Raw genomic sequence first — 15,063 nt, forward strand, 5'->3', positions numbered from 1 at the left:
ATGAATCTAAACCTCATAACTCCTCTATGCCATGTTCCTTTAATCTATTGAAATGCAGCTACAAGGAGAGGAAAAGTAAACTCTTGTTTTCTTTATATATTTTGGACTAAATTTTCCTTAAAAAAAACTGCAAAGTTAAACTATTAATAATCCTTACTTATCAATTTTTCTGCTTTTAAAAAGGTAGCTTTTGACCATCAACAATATTTAAAAAGGAGAAAGTAATTTTAGAAGTTTTAATGAAAATAAACCAGCACAGCACATGAAATCCACAAACTCTTCAGACAAATCAACCTGTCCCTTGAGTATGGGGACCACCATTTGATTCAAACTGACAGAGTTTAATTTAGAACATTGAATTCAGTTCTTATACACATGTAGGAATCTTTGATATTCTCTGACTGATGGTTCAATGCTTCAGCCCATCCTGTGTGACCCTTGTCAATGTCTCCAGGAAATCCTCCACTGGGTAGAGTAGTCCATTGAATGTGCTGGGGGCTTTCCTCTTTATCTTTTGCCATTTCATTGACACCAGTGAGACTGTCTGTCAGTTCTCCCTGGCTTTCCTCACATGACTGGCCCAACTTCTTTCCAGTCATACATTTCTCAAATGACAACCTTTATGCCATTTCTCTTGCACAATTGTTCACTTGTAATGTGTTTCAGGCCTACTCACATTGACCATGAGCTTTGTTGCACTTCGAGTGACCTTCAACTTTAATTCTTCAGAGACTATAATATTTCATGACTTGTAGTCCTCTAATGTCACTGGAGGAATATCATTGTGAAAGGTAAGTACCTACCCTTAAGGAGCAATCTCATTTAAATGGGATAGGGACGAGACATATACTTTTTAGTGGTATAGGCAACTCCCTCTACCAATACAGATCAACCCCTTCTCTGCAATTTATCATCTCATAGAGCTGCCTGGAGCAGCCCAAGGTTGCACAGTCAATATATGTTAGAAGTAGGATTGAACCCTGGTCTTACTGGCATTGAGGCCAGCTTACTATCTACTAAGTCATCATGCTTACTTATATACCACCTGTCTTTAAATAGCTTGGATTACATTTTTCTACTGGGCCTTCCCCAACCTTCATTTATTGGTTCATTATTGATCATTTAATTTCTTGTCTTTGTATCCTGAGGGCCTGGCACATAGTAGGCCATTAACAAATGCTTGTTGAATGAATGAGTGAATACCCATCTCAATAAACCATGTGCCTTGTTGACAGCATTGCAAAATTTTTTAGTCAAACTTGTGGCTCCTTCGTAGTTTGGAAACAGCAGTCTGTGGGCTTAGAGGAGTTGGAAAGCACAAGCAAGATCTCCTGTCTGCTGTCCTTGTGATAAGTAGTCAATTTTGGGATCCTGGGGAATCCTAGTGTCTAGTAATTCCAAGTAGCCTCTGCTCACTGCTGGTCAAGCCCTCCCTTAGGTAAACCCCAATGACCTAGCCAATCTCCTTTTCCTTGGTCCATACCAAATGCTTGCACATGAAATTTGGAAATGAAGGAAAGATCATTACTTCTTTAACAAAGATTAAAGTAGGGTGTAAATGAAATCTTGGGAAATATGGCTTCTGGAGGAAGGACACAAAGGTTTGGTGGTGGAATAAAATATCTTTGGAGGGTGGGTACAACTTTTTCCAGCCAGAAGAGATTTGTTTGTATAAATGGTTGAATTTCTATACTGGTAGAGTCCTACTCTTGTGTCTCCACTCATTCAACAAATATTTATTTAATCATCTACTATATTATAGGCACTATGCATATAAGGAAAAACAAAACATCCTCTGCTTTCAAAGGAGCTTACATTTTGGGAGAAAACAACAGGTACACAGCTAAGTAAATACATGCAAAGTAAATACAAAGTGGGGAAGAGGAAGGAAGAGGAGGAAACTAGACCTTGTAGGTTGTACCAAGCAGGAAAGACTAGAGACTAATGACAAAATATAATGTCAATAATGTGATGACATTCATCTACAGGAATATTGGCTGTCCCGGTGTGGAATTTTCTCAGCCACAGCACCTCATGCAGAGTGCTAAGGTGTCTCTGAAGACAATAAAGGGGTTCTGAATAAAATGTGGGGCTCCTTTTTTAAATTAAAAATTTGAAAGATGTTCATTTCTGTCTCACACTCTTTCACACCCATTTTGGATGCCAATGGATAAACTTGGTGACGTCTCAAAAGCCTTCCAGTCAGATGACCTGCAAGCTGTACTTTGGCATTCCGTTCGTCTTTTCGTGATGTTCTTCTCCACCTTTACCTCTATATTTCAGTTTTCCCACCTAATCAAAGGAGAATATGGTTAGGAGGGCTCTAGAGAAGCGGGAGATTACTCCGAAAATGATACTTTTTTTTTAAGGGACAGCTGGCGTTTGAAGAAATCCTGGAGAGACTGTTACATAAAATCAGCCACTCAGTCCCTTGCCCATTACCTCTGCAAACCGTTATGCATATTAAAAAGAGAGCTAGATGAAAAGGGGGAAGATACAAATGCAAAAAAAAAAAGATACATTAACAAATCAGGATGCTTGAGGGGATCCACGTGGTCACCAATCTGTAACTGATCAGGGCGGCTACATTGAAGCAAAACATCTAGAGCCTGAAATATATTGCAATAGATGAACCATCCACAATAGAGTATCCATATCTGTTCCAGAATCCTAGGAGTGCTGGTTTGTGCCCCCCCCTTGACTCCCATCCTCATTATCTTTATGAACCATTTGATGCAACAGCAGTATATGTTCGTTCGCGCTTGCTTGCTTTGCAAAACCATCTGGGCCCCATCCCGCCCCACTGGAAAGACTATCGATCTGGGAGGAGGCGGGGAAGCCACAGTTTGACTATGTCTCCTCCCACCCCAACCCCAAGTCATTTGCTTTGCACAAGCGTTGAGCTACAGGAAAGCGCAACGACGTAGGTTTTCAGCACCAGAAGGCCGTGGACCTTCTCTGGAAGCTTGTGGTACCTTCTGCAGCCTTACACCTTCCTAGAGACCTGGGCGGATACCTGATCGCCCTCCACCTTCCACAAGTTAAACCCCAGCACTCCTTTCCTGTCCCCCTCCCTCATCTCCATTTCTCCCCAGGCTGCAAGATTACAAGCTGGGTGATGCACCCGTGCACTGGAGACTTGGAAAGCTGCCTGACCTTCTAGCGAACTCCACTTCTGCTAGAGGGTGGGTGCATCCAGAGGGCTTGCTTGCAGTTTGCAGCGCCTTATATCGATCCCCCAGGCTTAGTATACTCTTGCTTGTTTAGTGTTTCCATCCCCCTTCCTCTAGAGCTTTCCAAGCCCTGGAGGCTTCTAACGCCTAGCTGGAAACATCAGCTCCTCGAGATCCCCTCCTCCTCCTGCAATAAAATAACTGAGTGCATGTTCAACCCCCGTCTTAATCCTCCTACTACCCTAACAGTCTCCCACCCCCAATCCAGCCCAACGCTCTTGGTAGAGGAGCCATCGCTGGCGGGCCGTTTCCACCCAGTGGATCTTAATGCCCAACGATCCCCTCCTCCCCCTCTCTTAATAATAAACGTGCACGCAACGCCCGCCCCCCCCCCCCGCCTTGCCTACATTAGGGTCTGCTTTGCATGCACAGCAGGCGAGGAACGGAGGAAGAAGGGGCGGGGGAGTTTCGCCCGCCTCTTCCCTCTTTGCCCCGTTAGAAACCCTGTTTCGTTATAATCTCAGTCTTTTGCAGAGCATGCTGTGTCCCTTGCACCCAGTTTGGAAATTCAACCCAATGCTAATACCAATGAGGAGAACTGCGAAAGCAAAGGACCTTTTCCCAGACCCGGGCGGTTGTTGGAGTTGGCGGGCGGGGGCGGGAGAATTGTTCTACTTTGTCTATGCATTTAGGTGAGAGCTCTTAGCTGTGAAATGGGAGGGGCTCCTTTCCTTAATGCGTTTCATTTTAGGAAGCCCTTCCTGTTTTGCATATGTTAAAGCTACAAATACTGTTTTGCATGCAATATTTTTGGGGGCCCTCTGACACTAGATGTGTAAATTACGGTAATCTAATAGGCGCTAAAAAGGATGAGGAACGTTGCTCCCTCTCTTCCCCACCCCAGCAGCCGCGTTATACTGGGAGCTGCTCTCCCGGGCGGTTCGAGTCTCTTTTCATCCCGGGAACCTGTATAATCAATCTCCTCAGCTTCAGAGGCTGGAGGCGGCCCGACTCCCTCCGCCTAATCCCTCCCTCTCCGCCTCCGCCCCCTGCTCCTTTCCCCGCTCTAGCTCCACTTAAGGCTCTTCCCCTCCCTCTTCCTTTGCCTCCCCCTCCTCCCAAGCTTACAGCTCCCGGAGGGCGGGGCATTCCGTTATTCAGGTTGCAGGGCCAACGAGCGGGCAGGAGGGGGAAACCCCGGACCCTGGATGCTACAAAAGCGTCTGGGTTTAGGGTTGGGTGGACAGAGCCCTTTATGCAGGTTACGGGGCTCTTCGGCGGGGCCCGGTGCTCTGCATAGCGGCCGGCGGGGTGCTGGCGGGCAAGTAGTGAGGCGCGGGTTATGCAGGTTCCGGGGCCCCCCGCCCCCCCCAGCCTCCCCGCCCCACTGTGTTGTCGCCTCTCCCTCTCGCTGCTTCACTTCACGGGGCGAACATGGCGCACAGCTGTCGGTGGCGCTTCCCCGCCCGGCCCGGGACCACCGGGGGCGGCGGCGGCGGGGGGCGCCGGGGCCTAGGGGGCGCCCCGCGGCAACGCGTCCCGGCCCTGCTGCTTCCCCCCGCGCCCCCGGCCGGCGGCGGGGGCCCCGGGGCGCCCCCCTCCCCCCCGGCCGTGGCGGCGGCCGCGGCGGCGGCGGGAAGCAGCGGGGCCGGGGCTCCGGGGGGAGCGGCCTCCGCCGCCTCCTCCTCCTCCGTCTCCTCCGCCTCCTCCTCCGCCGCCGCCGCCGCCGCCTCCTCCTCCTCCTCCTCCTCCACAGCCGCTTCTGCAGCCCCGTCGTCGTCGTCCGCTTCGTCTGCGTCTTCGTCGTTGTCCTCAGCCTCCTCAGGGCCGGCCCTGCTCCGGGTGGGCCCCGGTTTCGACGCGGCGCTGCAGGTCTCGGCCGCCATCGGCACCAATCTGCGCCGGTTCCGGGACGTGTTCGGGGAGAGCGGCGGGGGAGGCGGCAGCGGAGAGGTAAGGGGGCGGGGGAGCCCCCGGCGTGGGGTCCCGACCCTCTGCGGAGCCCCCAGACCCACCCTCCCTCTTCACCCCTGAGTGCCGAGCATCCCGATCGGGGACCACCCCGAGCCGGGGCCGGCGCCCTTTCCATCTTGGGACCCCCCTCCCCTCCAGTGCGAGGACAGACCCCTCACCCCGGGCACAGCTCCTGCCCGGCGAAGGGCAGGCAGACATTATCCAGGACCACCCCCTTTCACTCCCCCCAAAAAAGAAAAAAAGAAAGACAGCCCTGGGCACAGACCTCCCTACCCCTTTCGGATTTCCCATCCCGGGGCTGATCCCCTCCTCCCTTTGACCAGATTACCTCATCCTAGTAAGATTCCTCCCTCCTCCCATCCTAGAGACCTGATCCCGCCACATCCCCGCCTCTCCGGGCAGATGTTTTACTCCTGGGGCAGTTTCCCTTTAGGACATCTCTCCTGAGCAAGGCCTTACAGGGAGCTGCGTGCCAGTCCCTCACCCTTGGGGGCAGATGCCAGCCCCGCGCCCCGAGCTCCCATTCCTGCCCCTCCCTTTCCATCGTCCACGAGATCTTTTTACCCCGTTCCCCATCCAGAGCCCTGTATTCCCAACCACTCCTCCATTTCCCCCACTAAAGGTAGCTGGATCTTCCCTCATCTTCCCAACCGCTCCACAAGAAATACCTTTCCCTTCCCGTCTGTATCCCCTCCCCCGCAACCTCCAAAGAGAACGCCGATTCCCTCTTGGAGGGCAGTATAGATTACCAACCTTTAAGGGGTACAGATACCTTATCAAGAGAGGGAGATAACCCTATTTCAACTCCACCCTTCCCTGGCTCTAGAGAAAAGGATTAGCTGCATGTAGGGAAAAGAGCCCGCCACTGTTCCCTTTCCTAGCTCAGAAGAGAGCAGAGTGGCGTCCCCCCCCCCCAGCTCCTGCAGGTTTTCCCTCCAGCTCTGGGGAAGGGGGCCCTGAGAGGGGAGGTGGGAGGGGGCACTCAGCAGCATCCTCCCAGGGGAAGCAGCTGCTCTCCTACCCCACCCACTGCGCCTGGGAGCACGCAGTCTCCAACCCTGGCTCCCTTCCGCCCTCTGCTTTTTTCAGTCATTTGATTATTGATCCATTTCTTTCCAGGCCAATCCTAAGGTTTGGAAAGAGTGGGAGAAACAGGGTTGGGGGTGAGCAGGTTAGAGATAAAGGGACAGTTTTCCTTTAATATGGGTTGGTGATTGCTGGTGGTTAGGAGAAAGCAGAGGATATGAGACAGACCCTGCCAGGAAGAATAAAGCTCTTCTTCTGGTGGGATTGATAATAGGTAAATAGCTTGCTTTTCTCTCCCTTTTATAAATCCATTAGTATTTGGGTGAGAATCTCAGCGTTGGGGTACCGTTGAACACCCTCTTAACTGAATAAAGAAAGTTGCCCAGGGAAGGGAAGTTGAGTTCAGGTCCAGCCAGTGGCATTGCAGCATTTGTTTTCCATCGGATATAGAGGGAGAGTTTTGATTCACGGGGATGGGGATGGGGTAGGGGGGATGCAGGGAGGAGGAAGAGCAGCTGCTAGGAGTTGAAGGGAAGGGGGGTTAAGGGGGTACTGTTCTGTAATACACTTGATTGAAACAGAAAGGGAAAGATAACCAGCCGTTTCCTGCGTGCTCTGCCGTTGGTGCACACAGAATATCCTCGGCAAAGCCCCCTTGTTCCCTATTGTACCCTATACCCCTTTAGAGGTACTCAGAGACCCTGGGAAGAAGGGGAGGGAGGAGATGAGGGACCCAGGCCCCTCCTTTGCAAGAAAGAGCTGGCATTTTTCAGTTGTTAGTCTTCCTGCCTCCTCTCTCTCTCTTTCTTTTTTTTTTTTTTGGAGCGTTTCTAAGGCAGCCTGGTCAGGAGACTGACAACAACCCGCCTTTTGACAGAGCAAGGAGGACATGATGGGGGCGTGTTTCTTGCTATGTAGCTAGCTGCAGCGTCCCTTTTCCCTGACTCTCTTTTCTATCTCCACCTCCTTTTACCAGCCTTCAGAAGGCAACTGCAGTCAGCAGGATTGTTTGAGACTATTTGTTGGTTGTTGTAGATTATTATTTTTTTTGAAAGGCCAATTCTGTATTTTTTAAGCTAACAACACAGATCCCATGTAGTTGGAGAACCAAAGGCCTCATACATGACAAAAAGACTGAACCGTTCAGGTTACTTGCATGGAGTTGGTGCTTAAATGTGAGTTGATTTTGCTTTTTTAAAAAGATACAGCAGCAAAAAAAAATAGACTTTTAATTTACCTGCTTATTTTCAGAACTGAGATTTGCCTGATGCTATCAATTTTAGCTCCATGTATATTGCAGTGTAATAGAGAAACTTTTAAAGGCACCTAGTTAGTCTACTTAAAGGATGTCATAAGAAATATTTTCTTCTTGTCTGGCATGCTTATATTTTGTGTTTAAGGGCTAACTGCATCACCAAATGTTCATATTTCAAAGGTTTTTGTTAGATACTATAGCAGTCAATCACAGTTTTTCCATAAACTGGTTAGAAAGAGATCTACCTGTATTCAAGGACCTAATGTTTGGGCATCACAATATTTTACTTGTTTTCCTGTGACAGACTTGAAAGTTTTAAACAGATGCCAACAACTTCCTACCCATTAACATTATGAGTTAATGGGAAATAACATTTCATTTTAATTAACAGTGATTTCAAGGGCAAAGTTGATTAAGAAACAGCAGCTATTTCAAATGGGGCTTTTTGAACAGGAAGGTTCCCCCCTTAAAACTTCTGCCTTAACATTAATATCTACTGTAAGTGAAGATAAGTGACCTGTTCCCTTAAAGCATTACTTTTCAGTGTCTTCACTGAACTGAGTGACCTTTTCCTGTGGTCATCTTTTAAATGAAAGTAAACTAACTTTGTATTTATAGGATTTGATAAGTATGAAATGATGGCAGTTCTGCTCTCTTCATTTCTCTGTAAAGAAAATTTTGGAACATTCTTGCAAGTCAATCACAAAGAATGGCTTTCTATCCAGTATTCAATTTAGCTTACTTGTTTTTTCACCATTTCAAGGAAATGGGTATTGAGTTGTTCTGTCACAATCTCACTTGGATTCACTAGGAATGGGTGATATTAAGCCAAGACCATTCTGGAATGCTTGCTTAGCTTTTCAAAAAGACCTGAATTTGAACTCCATTTTTCTTTTTGCTTTAAATGACTGATGTAAAATCATGTCCTGTACAATTAAAATTATTAAATTAATAGTCACAGCTTTAGTGTGCCAGTTGGAGCCTTCAAAAAACTTAACCTGCTTTTACTTTTTACCAAGAAGAGGCCTGTCCTTCACTATTGCAGTTCTCTTGCTTTTTCCTGTTTTGATTAGGAAACATCTGGGTAACACCTCATATTGACAAGTAAGAATTCTTGATAATAAAATTATTGATAAATGTGTTAATTTCTTTGACTTTTTAAGAATAGGTATCTCTGGGCTCCTATTATATCATTTTCCACTCAAGTACCAGAAATTAAGGTTATGGTTTATAGTGCTAAGAAATTTCAGAAGTCTTTTTTTTATATTGCAGCCTGCCCCCTACCCCACTCATCTCCAATCCTATTTCATATTATATTACCTTTCTGAAGACTGTCTCATTTAAACTTAATGCTCTAATATTTGGCCTTTGAAATACCAGTAAATGAAGAGTAAATACAGTATCTTCTGTTGGGTTAATGGTTTTGCTTTTTGTCCTTTGTTGTTTATTCATCATTCATTACTTAGTTTTTTTTTTTATTGGACCTGTAGTCTTTCTTGAAACTGAAGGTTTATATTTCTACTTTAAGATTTTGCTTTGGGTTTTGGTACTGTGACCCATAGAACTGCCATATTCTCTGATTTTAGATCTTTGGTATAGGGACACGGTAACTAGGATTCAAATAATTTGATATTTGGCATTATAGGTGATTGCTTCAGCTATAAGGCTAGCTTTGACAGCTTGGATAGTAACGTTAACGAAAAACATCTTGATTTATAGTCATGATACAGTGGAAAGAGCACTGGACAAGAACTCAGGAAACCTGTGTTCTAGTCCTGAATTTACCACTGAGTAGCTATGTGACTTTGGACAAATCAAGTAACCTCTAAGAGCCTGAATTTCCTCATCTGTAAAGTGAAGAGATGGGAGTAGGTAAGGTCTTTGATCATTTCCACTTTTAAATTATAAATTCTATTGATAATGCTGGCTGTGGGGTGGAAGAACTTTTGTTGGACTCATGAATTCAGTGTATTACCTGGGGCTGCATGATACATGACTCTAACTTATGATTTTAAATATGTCATTTAAACTGTTGGAATACCATTCTAAATTTACAGTGCATAGAACCTTTTCAGCAAATTATAACAACATATAATTTTATACCTTTTAATGATAGTTGGATTTTAGTGGGGTTACTTTCATTTGTAATCTAGAATATGGGATACTTGTATGTATTATATTTTCTATGTAAGCAACTACTTACTATTGCGTTAAAGTTTTCTAAGTCTGTCAATTGTTATTCCTCCTAGCCTAATAAAGTGATAAAGAAGTAAAAATTTGATGCTGATTACAACATATGGCAATTTTTAACTGGATATGTATTAAAACTGAATTGCAACTCTTTTAAGTGGTGTGTGTGAGTGTTTTCAGTGTAAGTGGCAATTTAACTGGTGTAGAACAAGTGAAGGCTTTTGCATTTTGAGTTAGTGTTAAAGAAGTTCCAGTAGCATAAAGATAGATAAAAACTGTTGGATGACTTGTTTTGAAGCCTCAGTAGGCACACACATTTGGAGAGAGAGTAGCTTTCTTACTGCCAGCCAAACCTAAGTACAGATGAAACTGAGAACACAAAGATAATAGGAATAAAGGAGAGAACATTGGACTGAAAATCACTCTCCAAGTTCCAATGTGGGCTCTATCACTAACTGTCTCCATTAGTCACCTAATCTTTCAGTGCCTCAGTACCTCTATCTGCAAAATGTGTAGGAGTTAGATTAGATGATCAGAAAGGTTCTTTCCATGAAATTCTGTGATTTCTTCTTCACACTTACATTTTGGTCACATTTTAGTTACTTTTTCTAAATTATCTAGAAAGTTAGTGTCAAGAGTGGCTGCTTGGTGATTTCAGTTTGTGAATTTAGTTTACTATGGTTATTAAAGAAATTTCTGTTGTAGGATTTTTATTACTTTTTTTGGCATTGGGGGAATTTATTCTAACCCCTCTAGTTTTGCAGATGAAGGAACTGAGGTCTGTAAAGGTTAAGCAACTTGTTCAAAATGATCCATCATTGTTAGTGGCAGAGCCAAGACTCAGGTCTCAACTTTAGCCGGTGTTCTTTTCACTATATTATACTGCCTTGAGCATGAGACAATATCATGTGGACAGAATAATAAGTGACATTTTTTAGAAAAGCTTCCTTTCTGACATATGCACTGCAAATTTGACTAATTCTATTTGTAAGAAAAATGAAAATCAAATTATAAACAACAGTCATAGGAACCAATAGGCATCTAAGCATTCTCTCAGTATTCAGAAGCCTTCTTGTTGGGCTAAGGTTTGTTTTCATGTTTTTAATGCTGGAGATTCCTGTCTGCCCAACAAGGAAGTTATTTTGCTCTGAGTGGAATGTTCCTTCTGGATTACGGGCTCCTAAAATGTTAAAAGAAAAAATCAGTATACCAATATATCTGTAAATGCAGTATTCTCAGGAATACTGACTTTGCAAAGAAATAATAGTTTTAATATGCAGTGAAAGGAAGCTCTTCATCTGTATTGCACTCATCAGAAATATTTGGCTTCTTGGGCTGCCTAAAAATCCCTAGGATTTTTTTCCCATCTAACTTTCTGAACAAGTGAACCAAATCATGACACTTCTGTGCCACTTTCTTCTACTTTAACAATAGTTTAACCCCAGCCAATCCAGTTCAACAAGCATTCATTACATATCTACTATCTGGTAGGCCTTAGGGAATTAAAAACCAGCCTCTGCTCTTAAGGAGCCTACATTGTGCAGTCTTGTAGGAACTCATCATCTTTAGTAGTGTGACATGTGATTTGAAGAGGAAGAGAGAAATAGTCACATTTTTGCTTCTTCCCCATCTTTTCATTCCCTTAGGCTGTTCTACAGAGCAGCTGTATGGGCTCCACACCAACTGCATTCCTTACCCCTGTGGCTAGAGGGGATGGCAGTAATGCTAGTCATTTGCTCTGAGGCATAACAGACCAAACTACTTTGCTCCCTTTTGGAGACTTACTGCATATTAATTGTAGGTCTCCTAATTAAGATCTGTTTGCCTCTGCCCACATTCCAGTGATGTTGCATAGTTCACCTTTCTAGTATTTAACTCAGTACTTCCAGTCAGAGCTTTCTTCAGATACCTTGTTTATTTTCTTTTTTCAAGGATGGAGATCATATTTGCCAGTGTATTGAAATTTGGAGAATTTATGTCAAGATTGATAAGACTTTTCAGTGTTTATCATTTTAACAGATTAAGAAAAGTTAAATTACTGTTGTGTTTACATTATTCAGGTACTTAATCCTGTATGCCCTACACATTAGCATAGTAGAAGGGTTTAGGTCATGGTCCACAACGTGGTTTTTGGGTTTTTATCAGTTTGGCTTTAAGGAGGCTTGACTGGTAAATTCTTGACCTGGAGTAATTGGTAGTGGTTTTTGTGATTTTTAGGGACTTGTAGTTTGGGGAAAGAGAAAAAAATGAATGGCCAGTATAAAAGTTAAACTTGCAGTTTAAATGAATGTAGGGCATCAGGAATGTTGGAATTGGTTTCTCTCGAAGCCTTAGATCAGGACAGGATTGGGCTGGCTTTCTGGTTTGTTTTCTGAATGTTAGAAAAGAGAAGCAAATGTTTCATTTGGCACAGAGTATCTTATTGGTTTCATTTAAACTTATATATCATGTTAGTGCTAGAAATCTAATTTGCCTTTTCAAAAAGCTGTCCTGTGGCATGCTAGAGAGGAAATTGTTTGTCTTTCATTTAGAGAGAAAAAAAATTTAAATCCTTCACCTGCACCTATATGGTTTCATTGATCAGGTCGATATAAGGCAGGCAGACAATGGATTTCTTTTTTTGTTGTCATTTCATTGGTTGTGAAGAAGGCCTAAAAGAAGGAAGTACAGGATCTTTTATTGCATGTGTTAAAGCTGGAGGTCAGAGCTGTTGTACCTGAGTGGGTGGTTTTATGGCCTAATGCTCTAATTGCCTGCATTTATGACACTGTCAGTGCTGTTGGCCCTGTTGCTGAGGTAGATTATATTGGGAATAGGGAGAGGAAAGGGGTCCCTTTGTCACTTTTTTCATTTTTACCCTCAATCAAAGTCTCTTAAACAGACCCTGAGGAAATATCCAGACACTAGGGACTGAATGAACAACATCCTATAAAATAGTTCTTTATGCTTTTAAGAAGGATGTGCTGTTTTTCTTGACCCATCCAAAGAAATCCATACCACTAGTATTAAATATTTCAAAGATCTTTGGTACCTTGTCAGGTTACAAACTAAGAGAAGCTGACTATGAAGTTGCAAAAGATTCAACCACTGCCTCAGGTTTTGTTTTTGAGATGAAGATATTTGAAAGCAGAATAGTATTGTATGCTAGCTGCTTTGGATGGTCCAAAACTCTTGTAGCACAGAATATGATTTTTAAAGGTTGTTTCTTGGAGATTGATTTGATTTTACTTCTTATATGTATGAATTACTACAGTATCAAGTTTTACTTTTAGAGGAAAAGGCCACGAGGGCAGAAATGCAAGAGTTAGTAGGCAGTTAGTACTGTTGGTGTGTATGAAAATCCCCCTTCCCTAGAAATGAGTGGTTGTTTTTCTATTTGACAAGTTAAAGGGATTTCCCCAGATATCTTGCTTTTAGTTATTGTTGCTACCCATCTCCCTTATAAAGTAACTGAAGGTAGAGTTGCTCTTAAAACTTTAACTATATCTGCTCCATTAGCATTGGAGTGCTTTAGCATCGATCAGATTATCCATTTTCCCTTATTTTTATGGAATTAATGTTTTGTGGGAATTTTCAGGTTTCTTGTTTAAAGTCTGTTTTATTATATCTTCTTACTTCTCTTATTGCCAAATTTTTACTTATTTTAAAAGATGCATCCTCTTGCATTGCTAAGAGAGAGCTTCCTCACCCAATTTCATTGGGTGTTCACTCAGTCTCAATTTCATTAGATGAGGAAGCTCCCTGTAGCAATGCAAGAGGATGTATCTTTTCATTGGTTTTCTATACCAGTAAAATCACAGGGCCAATTCTTATCTTTCTCCTATATCTCTCTCTTTTTTTTTTTAATATTCTGTACTGAAAGTATTTTTGTTTTGCTCACATTTTACAGAGTCAAAACAATTTTAATTTTTTTCCTTTAATTGGAAGACTAGCATTAACTGTTAGGAATCATTTCCCCCCTCTTCCTTTTGTCAGTTCTAAAAGCTTGGGAGAAGGGTGACTGATATTAGAATACTTCTTGTCTTTTATGGTTTTGGAATGTTACATATTTTGTTGATTTTGATCTTTATATTGGATTATTTAATTGTTTGGGTTTGGAGAGGTTGATAAGAGCAACTTTAGGGAGGAGTTTATTGGGAATTGATTGTGGTATATAAACTTTGTTTTTAAACTAAAATAGATATTATATAACTAACTTATATAACTTGAAAGATATTTAGCATTCATTTATTAAGCATTTATATATAGCTAGCTACACATATATTTCAAAGTTCTATCTATTCATTAGTATTTGATTAATCTTAAAAGAACAAACAGAAATTTGCAGTATTGTTATAAGTTATTACCAGATATTTGACTTAATGCCTTTCTGAGTTCAGTTAAAGAACAAACTCTATTCAGACTTCATGAAATCTCTTTACCTAGGGTTTTTAAATATCTGAGAAAAAAAAAACCATGCTAATTAGAAACCATTATGAAGAGCAAATTCTATCAGATTAATCTGTGATAATTTAATGGTAGATTGAGAGGAAACAATGGCTTTAATAAATCTTGACTTTAGTAATGTTTTTGAACCTGTTTTAAGTGATATTACTTATCAAGAAACTGGGTGACATAGTATAGAAATCAATATAATTTTTAGCCCTGAGAGTCAGGATTCAAATTCAGATTGCCTGACTTAAAATCTAGTGCCTTTTTGGTATATTCAAAACTTCTTTGCCTGGCATTCAAGGCTCTCAACAATCTGGCAGCACCCTACATTTCCATCTTTATGACATATTACTCCAGTTTGTGTATTTGACCTTCTAACCAAACTGGACTGATGCCTTCCAGAACACAACTTGTACTCTCCCTCTAAAATACTCAACGATAAAGGGAAAGGAGACAGGAAAAAGGAAGACTGAGTAAGTGAAGGTGGGAAAAAAAGAAAAGGAAAGAAGGTAGAGCTACATAGGTTGAAGTGCAGTTGAGTGTCATTAATAGTTGCTTAAAATGCCACCTGAAAGCACAGGAGCCATAGATTATCTGATATTATCTATAGAATTGGTAGGTGAATGATAAACTGTTTATAGTTTGTACTCAGAACTGCTACCATTGATAAATCTCAGGGGAAAAATAAGTAATGATCTGCAAGGTAGAACATTATTTAGCATTTTTACAGTAATAAAACATCCTCATTATTAAGATTGTAGATGACATCAGCTTCTGAGATGTGCCTTACTTTGAAGTTTAGGCTCAGACTCAAAATAATTTTATTAAGTTGAAGTTGTCAGAAACAAATAGAATGAGTTTTATTTGTGACAAAGTAGCTAATTTGCCTAGCAAGACACATTATAAATGTGCCTCACTTTACAAAAGAAAACTACATCAAAATATGAACATGTGATAGGATGCAGTAGGAGCTTGATTATTACCATGATCATTCACTTTATGAAATGCTTGTTC

The 15,063-nt window shown here is 42.4% G+C and overlaps 1 protein-coding gene and 1 long non-coding RNA gene across 3 annotated transcripts in view; one reads left to right on the forward strand and one right to left on the reverse strand.

Moving 5' to 3' along the window:
• Positions 1-222: 222 nt before the first annotated feature.
• LOC110207194 (uncharacterized) lies at positions 223-3,486 on the reverse strand. The gene is made up of 2 exons (XR_002324079.2): positions 3,157-3,486; positions 223-2,292 (listed from the first exon to the last, which is right to left on the reverse strand). It is a non-coding gene; the product is annotated as an uncharacterized LOC110207194 (long non-coding RNA).
• Positions 3,487-4,580: 1,094 nt separating this feature from the next.
• KMT2A (lysine methyltransferase 2A) overlaps positions 4,581-15,063 on the forward strand; it is an 86,398-nt gene continuing 75,915 nt past the window's right edge. Inside the window, exons 1-2 of one of the 2 annotated variants that reach the window (XM_078146850.1) lie at positions 4,581-5,126; positions 7,250-7,348. In XM_078146850.1, coding sequence (XP_078002976.1) covers positions 4,608-5,126; positions 7,250-7,348 — 618 coding nt within the window. In that variant the 5' untranslated portion in view covers positions 4,581-4,607. The remainder of the gene's footprint in view (positions 5,127-7,249; positions 7,349-15,063) is intronic. The other variant, XM_078146851.1, reaches the window with a different exon arrangement.

The sequence above is a fragment of the Phascolarctos cinereus genome, unplaced genomic scaffold (genome assembly GCF_003287225.1).
Source record: "Phascolarctos cinereus isolate Bilbo 61053 unplaced genomic scaffold, phaCin_HiC Scaffold_726;HRSCAF=1367, whole genome shotgun sequence".
NCBI classification, from domain to species: domain Eukaryota; kingdom Metazoa; phylum Chordata; class Mammalia; order Diprotodontia; family Phascolarctidae; genus Phascolarctos; species Phascolarctos cinereus.